The following is a 15,642-nucleotide window of genomic DNA, read 5'->3' on the forward strand; positions in this document are numbered from 1 at the left end:
CCAAGATCACTTAATGCAAGGGGTTTGCATGATCTCAATCAAGTTAGGTTAAAGAAAGAAGCTTGTATCTGAAGTCCCAATTTCTTCTCATCACCATGCCCTCCACCTAAGCATGATCACTGCAGCACAGTCTTTACAAGGAGAGGTTGTGCCAAGTGGTGAAGAAATATCATTCTACTACAACCCATCTGCCCCAAATCTGGTTTATTTGTTTGTATGTTATATCTGGGTGTAACAGAAAAAAAAAAGAAGCAGAACATTTGGTTTTGCACAGAAGAGTACAGCTTTACAAACACATTTCAAATCATCTATGTTCTAGTGGCTTTTTCTTCTCCCCCACAAACCTACAAATACCACTACAAAACTCATAAGCCCTTTTGCAGTATGTTGTTACTTCTTTTATAGCAGCAGGACACTAAGGCTCCAGGCAAGTTGGGGACTGCATTTTTCCTGAGACATTGTAAAAACGTAAAATAAAATGCAATCTTTCTTTGAAAAAAGAAGTGATGGCCTAAATAGTCAAAACAGAGAAACAGGAAAACAAAAGGGAAAGAGAGGGGGAAAGCCAGGGTAATGCTGTAGGTGGTTTTCCTCTGCGCTGCACAGACAGACAAAACCCACCTACCTACTGCACTGCAGAACAGGTGCCATAAAAAGACAGTACCACAATAGTCATTGAAAAATTAAAGCAAGACTTTGACAGGCAGAACAAGCAACATAGTATGTTATCATGTGCTCAGCCACAGTACTGTAAACCTTCTTACAGCTAAACCACTTAAAATCCTTTTCCAGAAAGAGCCACACACCACCCATGTTTTGTGGCCGTTACCTTTAATAGCAAAGTTGAAGAAAGCAGAGCTCCTGTCCCCGTTGCTGGAGGCCTCACAGCACACGGTGCCTGTGCTCCTGAACATGCTGGCATTAATGGTGCTTTCAACCAATATCCGCTCAAATGACGGTGCTGATGAATTCGTGTAACCAATTTTGACATCCATGGGGGATATTGTTGGTGAATCAAAACACCTGGAGAAACAATACTGACAGTTACCTGCAATGGATTGCTACCTGAAGTGCCAGACCAACAAAGAACTGAACAACTTTGGTCCACAAAGAGATTCAGCTGAAGATCTAAACCCTGAAACAGCCTACTCATGGTGACTCATGTCTTGTACGTAGTGGAAAAAAAGGATACATACACTTAGCCTTGCCCAACTGGAGACCATGATGTCTTTGCATTTGCTTTTGGTTAGACATACCTACAGGTCTGTAACTTCTCTATGGGTTTTATAACATTCAACATATATTTTCAATTTCAGTATCAAGCAGTTGTGGTCTATTACCCACTTCTCAAAATGTCCCCCAAGCATAATCTTATTACAGCACAAAAGAAGTCCATGATATACACGAACACCCTGAAGCTTATATACAGTCAGAAAATAGCCAATTCTTTTCTCTCAAGATGTTGCTTCTCCTTCATATGTCACATATTTACTACATGAGCACACATTTAAGATTTTAAAAAAGGTACTATTTGAAATCATTAAGAAAATAACAATTATTTTAGACATAAAAAAATTACACTGGTGTGGAGACCCATTACTTGCTAGTATGATATCTATAACCATGGGGGAAGTCAAACAAAACCTTAAAACTTGCTTCACAAATGCTCACTCACTTCACAGTGAAACTCTACAATCTTCTTATAAACACCTGGTTTTAAAAACATCCAACTTCATCCATAACAACACTGGACTTGTTTACTTGTCATTTGTTTCATGTGAACAGAAATCTAATTACATTATGTCTGGAAAAATTACTTCATCACACAATAAAACAAATTGTAACAGCCATATTCGCAAGTGATTCTGTGATTGCCATTCTGTGAAATTGCATATAGAACATGTGTCATCTGGGGCCAAGCTGATAAAAGCCATAGCTAGCTTGCAGCATAAACTTTGGCTTTTACTTTTACACAGCAAAAGCATTGGCTATTCCCTTTTCAAGGAGAGGATACAAAAGAGAAAAATGAGATGTATCCCTGCATTCTCACAAAATTCTGCAAAAAATGCAATGCCAAACAGGATGAAAACCACGATGCAACATTTGAATGTAGCTATTACCAAGTCATTTTATTTTCTTAATTTGTAATTAGCAATTGGATGTGTTGCACCTAAAACAACCTTCGGAGACTCTTGTTTACTTAACTTACCTCTGCTCAGTTCCTGGGCAAAAATACCAGTATATGGTAGGGGCTGGGAATCCAGCTGCTACACACTGGAGAACACCATTGCTAAGTATATCCAGAGTGAGAATCTCAGGCTTTGCTGCAATAAAGAAAAGCAATAGTCATCCACTAGGGGAACACAGAATGTACACTGCTATTTGCTCTTCACACCAGCAACCTGTGTTCCTCATAATCCATGCAATCACTTAGGTGAGCAAGACCTTCTTGTGCTCAAGGATGTCTGGCTCTGAACTGGTGTCCTGCAAAAATCGAACATCTGTGAAAATATTAGCTCTTACACTGAATGCTTGGGCTGGACATTAGAAGAATACCTCATCTCCCCTGAGTATGTGATTTGATGAAAGATCCTAAACCACCAAAGCTAAGAGCTTAAACAACCCAAAGAAGTGGGTCCTTGGAACAACAGTAAAGTTCCCAGTCCTGCACAGCATGACTTTACCCGTCTGTAAAAAGGACAGTTTCTTCCCAGTAAAAGCATACTAAATCTGTCCAACCACATCCCTCTTACATCTGCCCTGTGTATTCAATATTACCACTGCAGCCAGGCAAGGAACTACAATACAAGGCAACCAGTACAGACCTCCCAAGAGAGGACATACATCCCTCTAAGATACTGCCCAACTGCCTGATTCTCTGAAACATTGCAAGTAGAGGAAGCCAACACTGGGCTGAATGTACCAGCTTTCCAAATGAGAATTTGTGACTGCTCTGGTAGTTTACAAAGCAATTAATCCAGCCAATGCCTTCTGTGACATCCTGCACAGGAGTTAGTCCTGCAGTTAGTTTAAAAGCTCCTGTTTCAAGTATGGCAGGAAACCCGTGCAGTCAGGTGGACATCAGAGTCATTAGTCCAATGTTATAGGCTTCAGCCAGGAGTACCACCAACACGGCAAGGTTTTTTTTCCTGATGAAACTGAAACCTTACTTCCTTAAGCTTAACAACCTTAAGCTTCCTTGCAAAATCACCCAAACAGAAGGAAAGAAACTATGAAAGACTACATTGCAATGATTCTGCTCACCTGATAGATACGAGTTAAGAGCCCATTATCAGTTAATATGGCTTTACAGAAATGTAAGATGAACTCCTAATTCTAGAAAGTAGTAAAGCTGTATAGGCTGCAGTGGGAAAACACAGATTTATTTCAGATGAAACCCATGCACAAAGACTGCACAGGCTTAGTTTTTAATGAATATTCTACTCTCTGATTAAATTAGAGTCAACAAAGCACACGTATATTCTCAATCACATACCACCTCCTTGTGACTCATGTTACAGGAACTGAATGTTCTTTCATTTCTAAATCCGCATGTTGTGTTTTATACAAAACACCAAGAACCAAACATTGTTGCAAAATGTTGAGACTGATTTTCAGCATTACTCATTTGGTGAAGAACTTTCTGAGAGCACATAGCATCTCACCCAGCCTCAGCGCTCACAGAACACATGTAATTCACATTTCTGAAATTCCAATCAAAATGGCTGGATTGTGAAATTGTAATTAGCTAAACTACAACTCATGTGCTATTTGTTTAGGTATATGCTGTGTTTTAGGAAACATTACAGCACAATGTAACTCAAGAAATGAGAGAACTGAGAAGTCAAATATAAGAGGCATCTGTGCATTAAGCCATGGAAAAAGTACTGCGCCAGAGTTGGTCTCCATGTAACATCTGAAGTTGAGTGAGGGAAATGAAAATGCCTATATTAGTTAGGCTCTTTCCACTGTAAAAACCTAGCACAATAAAAGCCTGTCTATGTGGCCACGAGCCCACATGGACTCACCCTGCATGAGTGAGGAGATGAGAGGCTGTGCAGCCCAGGCAGAGTGGTCCAGTCTTGCTGCCACGGGAAGCTGAGCTGCAGCAGCCTCTGAGAAGTGCTGACCTAAGAGCAGCTCTGCCTGTCATGTGCCTAGTGAAGCACTTTGATGTGGCAATTAGCATGATCAGCCTCTCCCACCAGCACTGAGGGTTCCCAAGCCCCTCTGGCTCAGAGATATTACGGGATGCATTTCACTTGAGGCAGCAAAGAGCCCCCCACACCAGTACTCAAGGGGACTGAGACAGCTGCTACTGCAATTGCCACCGGCTGCTCCTTTGCCAGCTCAGGCCACGGGTGTCAGCACCTGCAGCCCCTTCGGGAAGCCAGAGCACCTTCCTCAGCCACCAGCGTAGGTCCTTCAGGGGATACTGGAGCAAAGATGGACTGGCTTTCACAAACAGATGCCACGCTATCACCACAGGTCTTCTTTGTAAAAGGGATTTTACTGTGCCAGATTTTATGACTTGCACTGCCTAATCACCCCTCCTGCTATCAGACTTCTAATGACTAGATGTTGCTAACTGTTCTGACTTTAACCCCTTAAATATTTAATATTTTATTACATTGCTCAGCATATATACATACTGCCTTCTGTAATCAGGCATTAAATGTCTTAAACTTCTAATTTCACTAAGTTTATTAATTGGTTTTCAACTTTTATTAATGTTGATTCTGAATATATCAAAGACGACATATAAGAGGTCACTTCCATTTTAATTCAATGTTCTGTATAATGGAATTCTGCATTTAATTGCTTTCTATTGCCAGTTTCCCTTCCATCATTGTTAATGAAGTAAATGTCTAAAAAGTAACACTTAATAGGTATTGTCAGTCATCCCAGACAAAAAGAGAGCTTTTTCCTGCTGGAGCTACATTTTCTGGATTGTAACAATTCTTTTTACAATATCATGGTGATTCCTCATGGTTCACTCTATAGTCCAACAACAGGAAAATAAGTGAGCTTGGCTTCATGGGATCTATAATACCATGACCAATTTTCTCTTTGCAGCAGGAGCCCTAACTGCATAGATAATGTTTTGTTGACTATAATTAGGCTGAGATATTATTTTGCACTAAATTCAGTTACTAGTTGGAAGATCCCTCTGCTAATTGCTATATACACAATACCTTGCCACTCTGGAGATTTCTACAGCTTCTTAATTGTAATTGAGTACAGTATGCTGCTTGTCAAGCTGTAATTTTCTTTTTGGCTCCTAATTTTAGAGCTGCTTACATCTATACATTTATTATGAATTACTACACTATTTTAAAAGCAATTTAGTATTGTTTTAGATTAGCATATAAAATTGGTAAGTATGTTTAAATCCAAGCCAAGTACTTCTGCACTGGGTTTGTCATGTCTTTTAGCAAATGCTTCAGCATTGGTATTTGTTTACGTGAAGACATTCTCCTGATTATGAATCCTGTTTTACCTGTTTGGTTATTTTCTGCTGATTACATGCCCAAGCCAGACATGTAAACATCACGAGCTACATCTAAGCAATTTATGAAAAATCCCTGACAACAATGTCAGGTGAGGACACACCATTAGATCAGGATCTGACCCACCCAGACATGACTCACCTTTGGGAGTTTCTCTGCTATGTCAAATAATATGGTACATTGACATGCAGTTTGTGTTTCACAGCTAAATGACGAGCATTTTACAAGCCAGAGAAAACCCCTTTTCTAGGGGTTGTTGTTGTTAAAAACAATCCCTAGAAAGACCAATCTATTAATCTCTCTTTTTCAAAATGAAAAAATGTTTACAGGAGCTTAGTCAAAATGTCAAAAGAAACTTTTTGAGTCCAGTGCATCAAATCCAATTGCTTTAGCCATGGCTGCAATCCACCCAGGGCCACAGTGCACGATAGCATGGGCTCTATGAGATTGCTTAAGTGTCCTCACAGCATCCCAAGACTGATCTTGCTACTTACAAGACCAGTAGTTGAAGAAAGAAAAAGACTAGAATGCTGCCAGTTGTATGGATAAGCCATTCAGAAGAACAGAAGTGTCTGTGCTCCCTCTTGCCTTGTCCATTCTGCTTCTCTATTCTCTCTTCCTGGTCTGGTTTCCTTACCATGATATACAGGGATTTTCAGCTTTTGTTAAGTAGCACATGTCTCAAAAGAGGCAACATGGAGATCTGCACTGAGAACTGACACCTGATGATGCCAAAACTGTGAGATAGTGGTTTTTTAGTTCTTGTGCCCAGACTACAGGCAACCTGCAATTTCTCCCATTCCTTCAGAGAAATTAAAACTTGTGGCTCAAAATTTTCCTCCATTAATCTTTTAAACACTAGAAGTATCCCTCATGACTGTGACCCACGTTCACTCACTGAGACAAAGGACATCTGAGATCACCAGTGCCCTTATCTCAGAAATCAGAGCTAGGAAACATAGAAGGCACAATGCAAGTGTCAACATTCACAGATGAAGGAAGAAATACCGTGTTCTGAAAAGAGCCCAAGTGACATTTCTAGACAAGCTATGTCACTGCTAATAGAGATGCTACAAATGTTGATCTTCAATGATAAATGAGAAGAATTCAGAAATTAACAGCAAGGACTTGATGCATTTGTGGAAGTCTTGACAATCCTCTGCATAAAACTGTGCTTGAAAAAGGACACATTGCTGCTAAAGCATAGCAGCCAAACAAAACTCCATTTGCAGCATATCCACTTACTTTTGATACAGTTCCTCCTGCTGGGCTCAAAGTCCCTCTTGGTTTAATTTTCCTTAAGCCTGGCCTTTAGCAGCAGCCAATATTTGTCAGCTGAGCGCATGAAATGCTCTATGAGGATGGCTCTGCTTAGCACAGGGTTTTCGGAAGGTTTCCCTGAAATTAATTCTGAAGCTTAGCTTTTGTCTTGAAGAATGCTATTTGGAACTGAGGCCAGTGCTCTGTCTTAACAAGCATGTCCCAAAGATGACAACAAACACATTTGTAAAGCTATGCAGATTTCTCTAAAACAATGGTGATTTCTACTATTATACAGAAGTACTTAGATGCCAAAAGGCATCTAAATGTGAATAATTCTCCTGACAAGCTTTCAAACTCTGTATACAACTCAAACAAATTAAGGACAATTAAAAGCTTAATTTGGTTGCCAAAAATGCAAATTATAATCCCTCTATATCCTGCTCCACCTCACATTATAAAAGGTTTATGATACATACTTATTTTTGAAACCATGTTTCCAGGTGCTACAGGATTTTTTTCTGTATAAACAACCTAGCTGCTCTCTGGTAATCTCTGGAATACATTCACTAGAATATAAGGTCGTGCTGGATAGTAGGTGGATTTGTGTGAGTACTCTGCACTTTTATATCTTGACATTTAGTTTTCCAGCATGTGCTTCACTTCAGAAAGCCTCTCATATGCTGAACCACACTGTGACATCTTGTGCATACATTATGTTGTATAAAATACAATGACTATGATAATGAAATATTTCAGACTGTTCACTTTACTTACTTTTCACATAGACATTAAATGTTACAGAGGAACTGGCATCAGAGTTGGACACAAAAAATGTGTAAATGCCTCCTTCTGTTCCCTTTAAGCGTGTAAGGTGAAGTTCACTTGTGTAACTGCAAAGCAAAAATTTAAGCATTACTAACACGCACAACTTGCTCTGAACAGGCAACTGCTGCATGGAAAATAAGGAGGGAATTTTCTGCAGACATCGTTCATGCAAACACTCTCATCTTACATTATGAATGCCATTGCACTTCCAACATCCAGAAGTTAGGCCACTTCTAACAACCAGATATGTGCCTGCGTGGCAGCTGAGTCTCAGGCTCAGACCGTGCATGCATCACGGTCTGAGCCTGCTCCTCTTCTCACTGAGGAAGGAACACAGATTCTCAACCTAAGCCACATGTTCGAGGTGCTTCACTGGAGTTTTGGAAGACAAGGGATCAGGAGAGAAGAGTGTTTCGCAGAAATAAAAACATAAGCTTTTTTCCAGAGCACTGGGGTCTGCTGTGGCAGTGAAGGAAGTTCCTGCACACAACGAACCTTAATTCTCTTTTTTGCTTATTGGACAGAAATGTAGTTTCGTGAGTAAACAGCATGCTGGTCCTCAGATGGTGCAGTTAGCTCGATGCTATTCCAAATGTAGGTCGGCAGACTGCACCAGTTACTGTGGCAAGCCACACGTACTACATCTTTTATAGTCACAATTTTCTCACCATACCCACTTTCCTCTTTCCAGAGCAGACTCTAGTCTGCTGTTCCAGAGTGAAATTGACACTACAGCCAAGCATATTACCTGTTATTGCCCACAGTCTTGAACTTGACATCATGGTCTGAGGAATTCTGTAATGTTTCGTTCATGTACATCCAGACTTCTTCCTTTGGTTTTGGATATGCCTCATATTCAACAGTTAAGTTTCCATTTTGTCCTGCATTTATATCTATTGTGGTATTCATTGTTGCAAACAAGCGGACAAATCCTTTAGCTGATGGTCGTAAGAGGAGAAGAAACACAATTTCAGGGCCATTTAGAAGTTTGTGAGTACTCTAACCACACTCAGATGACTTCAAGATCAGTAATCAAACAACAAGTGTGAAACAGGAGACCTTATCTGCAAAGCAGTACTTAAACCCTCACCTGCCAAAACCAACATTATTAGCTACATGTAGCATGCGGCACAGAACTTAAAGCAGCCTTGAGTGCCTTAGCACCAATAATTCCATCTTCTGGTGACAAATACCTTCTATATGCATTTGGAAAAGTGCAAGCATGTGTTTGATTCTACTCAGGTATTTCTATTTTTCCAAAAATTTGACTGGCTAACTGTCTGGCGTGAAAGAAACATTATGAAAAAAGCAAGATAAAATCATTTATTACAGCATACTAGAGTATTAGAGGTTTCTTTGTCAAGAGTAATTAAGAACAACATTACAAATTAAGCTATTAAAAACTGTAATTAGAGAAAAATGTGCTAAGTCCACAGGCCTAGATACCAATCATCTTAAACTAAGGCATTTCTGTACATCTGCTGCTGGGTCTTAATCTTTCATTTGGCAGATACTATTTATCACTGTGCAGTTCCGTTCCAAAATATCATGTCTAACAACATCCTTGCTGTAGTGGTTTTAATTTCATTAATAAACTCATCAGATTGAGGATTCACTTTAAAAAGACAAGTTTTTAGTCCTATTACAGAAATTCATAAGGGAATCATCAGTTTGACAGGCAGATTGCAATTACAAGGAAACACATTTACTGAGAGCTTGAATTTAGACCTAAAGTCAATCTCAGAGCTCTGCTTCTTCCCACTTTCTAGTAATCAAACTGCTGTGGCCAGCTGGGCACCCGAGCTTGGGAAAGCCAGAGCCAGTGGGGCTTGCTGAAAGCATATGGATCTGCCAGAGCGCTTGACAGATGCTTTGAAGAAGAAAGGATGAAGTAAATTCACAGCAGGCAGGGATGCTCTAAAATGGTCTCCACCATTAGAAAAGAGGAAAAGATTTCAAATCTGGAAACTAAAGGTTTGCAGTTCCTTTGCAGTGCTTTTTTCAGTTCTCTGTATAAACACAGGATTCCCTATGCAAGCTATATTCAAAATCAGACCCAACTCCCTTCAAATAAAATTTTAATATAATGCTATCAGTCCCTGTAATGCAGTTCTAGTACCTTCTACAGTTACATTATCTGATAGAGAAGCAATTAGGAATTTTTTTACAAAAAAATACCCATATTTCTTGTAAAACTTTTGGCTAATGTTAATGCCACAGTGATTTAGTAAATATTGCAATCCCAGATCTCTAGGTATGTACCATACACCACTTCCCAGGACCCTGGGAGCTGGCACAGTTCAGGTAAATATAGTCAGTTTGACAATAAATAGTGAAAGATATCCAAACGTTGGAGTTTAAATAAGTCAAATTTAAGAGGGTGGAAAGAGAAAACTATCTCAGAAAGGAAAGACTGCACTTTTTCTCTGGCATTTTTTATTAAATACAAACTTTGTATTTTACTAAACAAAAATTTTATTTTCTACTTTTTATAATAACATGCTTTATTTTAAACCCCAGACTTTCCAAAGTCAATCCTTTTTAAAGCTACATTTGCATATGTAGTAGTACTAAGAATTTCTGTAGTGAAGAACTTCCCTCCTCTTATAATAAAAGCTTTCACATTGATCCCCTTAGGGAGAAGATTTTCTTTCATACTTCACATTGTATCACTCTTTTACATATGAATGTAGTCTCTCCTGTAAAAAAATGAGGAAAACATCCCTTTCATTGTGAGCCCTACCCCCTCGACCACAGCAAGGTTAAGGGCACTCAAACCTCGGCCTGCTTGCTGAAGATCTGACCCACACAGGTCAAACACTTCTGTTTTCTTTACGTTACCAGGGAAAGCAAAACAAGCAGTGTGGCTGGAGTGCGAGTTTGTGCAACAGAAAAACGGATTTGAAAAGGAAAAAAAGAATCCAGGGCTACACTTCCCTTAGTTACTACACCCTTGAATGGAACTGAAACAACTGTAGCAACTACACAGACCAGAATGATCTTATTAACTATACCAATATGTCCTTAATCGTACTCAATTTTTCAAATGAGCAGGTTTCAGCAGCTTTAAAATTCAAAAGGCACTGTGTGTCACCCAAGTTAATATATAGCAGACTCTAAACACATCTGTTATTAAACAAGAGGAGGAAGGGAGTTCGCTCAGTTTAGGCACATGATCCAAAACATGTAGAAGTGATGGATAGTGGGTTTAACAAGGGAGTGACCTCCGGAACAATTTCATGCTGTCTTTGTGCACCATGATGTTGCTCACAGCATTACTTTAAATAGAGGTACAACTACAGCTTCTACATAAAGGCATTGACACACTGTCAGTGAGATTCCCCATGCTTGGAAGGCAGGTATTGAAGATGTGCTTTGCACTTGTGCTGCCAAATTACTTGCGCATAGGGACCGTACCAACAGCAGGGAAATTAGCTGCTTTGTTAAAACCGGTTTAAATTTTAGATTAAACCAGGAAGGATGAGACTAACCAGAGGGACAGAAAAACTGCTGGGTACTTGTTCTAGTATCACTTTCCAATAACAAGCAAAGGGCTATAGAAATTAAAGCAGTCAGATACACCACAACTTCCTGAGCCATCCCATACTGTACCAGTCAGCAATAACCTTTACAGAAGACCAACTTAACTTGCTGAGGTTTGGGGAAAAGGAGAGAGAAGGAAGGAGAGACTCTCCAGTGTTCTCACTTTTCATCACCTGCTCTTAGAAATGTTAAGGTTTCTACAAGAAGTATTTACCTAGAGCTTTCAAGGTTACTGTGGCATTGGTTTTTCCAAAAGGGTTTTCTGCTTGGCATGTGAATTCTCCAGAATCATTAACTCCCACTGAACGGATGTTCAATGTTAATTTCCTTTCGTATCCATAATCACGCAAATTTCTGCTTTTGCTTGTAACAATCTGTCGGTAAAAAACAATTAACATCTAAAACACTGTGTATGCATCATCTTTCCTAGATAAATTAAAAATAGAAGTAATTATAACTTTGCCATATTAATATTCATAACTTTAAACTGGAATAGTAAGCCAGCACGACAAACCTGTCACTAGAGTCTCTCCATGCAAAACAAGTGTGTGATCAGCTGCCTTTTGGAGATAATGTCCTCTCCTAAGTCCTATCCCCTCCCCTTCTTTTTTTTTTTTTTTTTTTTTTCTTTTCTCCTCAAGCTCCCTTCCAAGGCAAGAATGTGGAGGGACATGGGGTGGGGTGAATTTGGAACTACGCTCACCTGCCCCAAGAGAGCCAAATGGAGGAGACCAACCCAAGAGAAAAAGAACTAGACCTCTAGCTTCTTCAAATGTTCCCATTACCTGACGACAAGGCTGTCTTGCCCAAGGTCAGACCCAGCTCATTCTGGCTGGATTTCCAATACTAAGGTGAGTATTGGTGAGAGGGTGAGTAACCAACTGAAAGTTTTATTTGCACAAACAGCACTTTTAACTGCAGGGCTTGATGTAAAATGACCACTGGGTCCTGACTTTCCTAATGCTCAGAAGCTGAAGCTCTTGTATAAAGTCATTGCATGTCAGAAGTGTGGCTCATCCCCCAAATGGTGCCTGAAGTTCAGCAACTCTAATGGTTGCAATGCTTCCCAGCGAATGACAAGAGAGAATTTAACATCCTGGAGCTTCATTTTAGCCATGTTGCTCTATGTTTCAAGGCCACAGCATCTCCTGATTGCAGGCATGCTGCAGAGAGCCCTGCTGGCAGCAGGCTATACACAGCATCCTCCCACTGGTACCCACTCCGATTCTTGGTCCACAGCAATAAAAATTTATTAATCTTAAAGGAAACTGTAAACTTTATTCTCTTAAATATGTCATGATTCTATACATATGCACAGAAAAAATAAATGCTTTGTGATGCTGACTTTAGTCTCTGTGAGAACTTTCAGTATGGTTGGAAAGACTGATAAAATTTACACTGATTAAACCAAATGCAGACCTGGACTTGTTATTTTCTAATTTAATTATTACAATTCTTGGATGTTCCAAGAGCTTCTAGACAAATTAAAGCTTCTCAATGCAGTTTTGATTCCTCCTGACTTGTAAAAATCACATGAGAAGTATATTCAGTATGGATATTCTTGCTAATAGCCAGTCTCCTAATTTTCAAAAGTGGCAATAACTTCAGTCATACATGGAAAAAGCATTTTGGTGTTTTTTCTCTCATCTATTCAGGACAAAACGTAATTCTGAATCTACTTAAGATGAGATTTATGCATTCTCTTTCAATACAAAATTCAATTTGATAGTCAGTATTTCAAAGACAGCAGCTCCTACTATTTATTAGAAAGGACAGAAAAGTCAAACTTATTGGTAAAATACTTTCCTTGTGGCTTTTACACATTAAATAAAAAGTTATAAAGCACAAAAACTGAAGGGAAGGCCTCAATTTCATCAATCTGTAACACAGGAAAGGGAGGGGAATGAGAGAAGAAATGAAATTCTCAGATGAAGGTCCAGCAAAGGAACAAAAGCAGATCTGCATGTCCCAAGCCACCTTCGTGTCACTTAGAACTTCCCAACATTCAGAGCTGTGGGGTGGGATTTCTGGAGCAGCGAGCACCTAGCAAGAACAGCTTTGCCAGAGCTGGTGGATTCGCTAAGCACAGCAAGCCCAGCCCCAGGGAACAGGACTCCTGTTTGTTATGTGCCTGAGGAGATGTGATTTATCCAAATACCACAGGAGTCTTCCATACACATGGGCTGAGAATTATGTATTCTGGGCACTAACATTAGCAGTAAAAGATCAGTCAATTAGCATGGGAAAGTATATGGTAGGAGTTACTAAAAAGTCTTCACAAGGGCTTTTAATTAATTTAAATTTCAAGGTATACCCAGAAGATCAAGAAGCATTCTTGAGAACAACCCAGTGCCTGCTGCTCATTTCAAAGGCACAGCTGGCAGCACACTGGCTTAGCAGGGAAGGGGATCTCTCTGCCCCTTTTCTGCAGAATAGTTGCACTGCCAGTATCAAACTTCTGGAGCACTGAGCCTCTCAATAATTTAATTTGGTGATGCTAGTCAGTAACTTCATCTATCACTAGCAGACAGAAGCCAGTTCACTGGTTCATTTTTCAGAGCTTTTCCAGTTAGTGAGGCACACCATGTAATTTAAATGAATTAATCATTCCTATGAATGCCTACTACTATTCCTGTCACGCACAACCCCATGCTAATTAGCAGGTATTTTACTGTTAATGATAACAACTAGAATATGTAATTTGCAGTCCATGTGTTGATATTTGCAGCTCCCATTGATTGCAATGTGATGTGTAGGCACTCCACGCTTCCGTATTTAGGAAGCCCAACAGAGGTCACCTGAACTTCACATTGAAGAGCCTAACTTTAATTTCTTTTTGGGAAGAGAAACCCATGCAGATGCTTTTCCTCCCAGCCATCCTCAAGGGCACAGGACAGTTGCTACCCTCTCACCAGTCTGTGGGATACTGAATCTTTGTAAACGCAACAAATCCAAATCAACACAGCATCAGGTACCCAAGACAAGCATGGGAATGTCTACAGAGAGTCTGTGTACTGTGCTGAGGCACACATGATACATGAATTAAAGGAACTTACCCCACTTTTGTGAGGAATCCAACTAGCTTGTACACTGCTATCCACATCCGTGATTATGCATGTAACTTCAAATTCTTCCCCTTCTTTGAGAAGCTCATAACTTTTTGATAAGGTGATGACAGGAAGAGTTTTGTGAACTGGAAAACAATTTAGAAGTTTATTACTTTTCATTAGTCTCAGCTCTTCCGGGGGGGATAAAAATCAACAGTCATTAATTAACTTTCCAATAAAATCAAGGCTCTGAGATGTATTCAAATTTTTTAACATATTACACAGTTGTTCCTTTACAACAAGCACATTTCTGCTTCAACTTTGCTTCAAATTACATTTAAAAGTTAGATAATACTTGTTAGAGCATAGCAACTTGCATGAAGAAACCTGAATGATGTTGAACCATCAATGAGACGATTCATTTTGTGACAGCAATTAAAAAGTAGTGCTCTGGAACTGAAAACACGGTGAGGATCAGTCACTGAAGAACAGCAGCCCAGCACTAACTGCAGATTTTAATTACAAAACATTGCAGCCAACAGAAAGTACTGTCTGACAGGTCCCTGATGGACAGCCTAAGAAGGACAGGTACTACTCAAGGAATTCTGCACACCTGTGCCTGAAAGCATCACAATCTCTGCTTACAGTGGTGGCTCACAGTTTGTCACCCAAGAAGCAGGTGGTGACATGCAGACATGGGGTAACTGTACCCTGTTCTGCTTCAGGATGTCTTTTGTCAACAGTCAGGTGAATCTGAGGACTATGTGTCTCCTGCTTCTGCAAAGCTCTTCAACTCTTCCTGTGTTCCCTTTGTGGCTTGTTTTTCTATTTTCTTTATCCTTTCTTCAAATTTTCCTCTTTTATTATACTCCAGTTAACTTTGCTCTAGGGCTTTTACACAGGAAGACAAAGACTGTGAATGTATCAGACTGTAGCATGTATCAGACAAGGTCTTGCAGACTCTCTTTCTGTCTCTGACATAACTTTTGTAGTTATCTTAGGTAAATTGTACAAAACTTAGGAAAACCCCATGCTTCTCAGCCATTTGTACTTTAACAATAATGTTTTCCTCATGTTGCTGCAAGAAGCTACAGAAGAGAACAAAGAAACATGTTTGCTCTCTTTAGATATAAAGGCTCACACAAAAATCCCCCTCAGCACTCAGAAGTATCCAAGTGACAGAAGGATGCCACTGCAGAAGGCATTCTGTGTTCTCATCTGCCAGAAACATCTCGGGACATCCAAAAAAAAAAGGCCTAAGTCCATAAAGCCCCTCATGGTTTTGAGAAGGGCTGTACATAAACAAACACTCCCTGTGCTATCATAGTTGCTCTGTATCTGAGTACTCCTGCATAGCTCCCTGTTTCCCGGATGCCTCTTCAGTCTTTCTGTACCAGAAGCTCACATCTGAGGGTCTGAGTGCTGTGGTTATAACTACAAAATCATTACCCACC

The 15,642-nt window shown here is 39.8% G+C and overlaps 1 protein-coding gene across 1 annotated transcript in view; it reads right to left on the reverse strand.

Annotated features, from left to right (window-relative positions):
* Positions 1 to 15,642, reverse strand: part of KIT (KIT proto-oncogene, receptor tyrosine kinase) — a 54,872-nt gene that overhangs the window by 15,702 nt on the left and 23,528 nt on the right. Inside the window, exons 4-9 of the mRNA XM_059844815.1 lie at positions 14,198 to 14,334; positions 11,356 to 11,515; positions 8,347 to 8,536; positions 7,548 to 7,663; positions 2,210 to 2,324; positions 830 to 1,023 (exon numbers count right to left, since the gene is read on the reverse strand). Of these exons, the coding sequence (XP_059700798.1) occupies positions 830 to 1,023; positions 2,210 to 2,324; positions 7,548 to 7,663; positions 8,347 to 8,536; positions 11,356 to 11,515; positions 14,198 to 14,334 (912 nt within the window). The remainder of the gene's footprint in view (positions 1 to 829; positions 1,024 to 2,209; positions 2,325 to 7,547; positions 7,664 to 8,346; positions 8,537 to 11,355; positions 11,516 to 14,197; positions 14,335 to 15,642) is intronic.

This window comes from Haemorhous mexicanus, chromosome 4, assembly GCF_027477595.1.
Source record: "Haemorhous mexicanus isolate bHaeMex1 chromosome 4, bHaeMex1.pri, whole genome shotgun sequence".
NCBI classification, from domain to species: Eukaryota; Metazoa; Chordata; class Aves; order Passeriformes; family Fringillidae; genus Haemorhous; species Haemorhous mexicanus.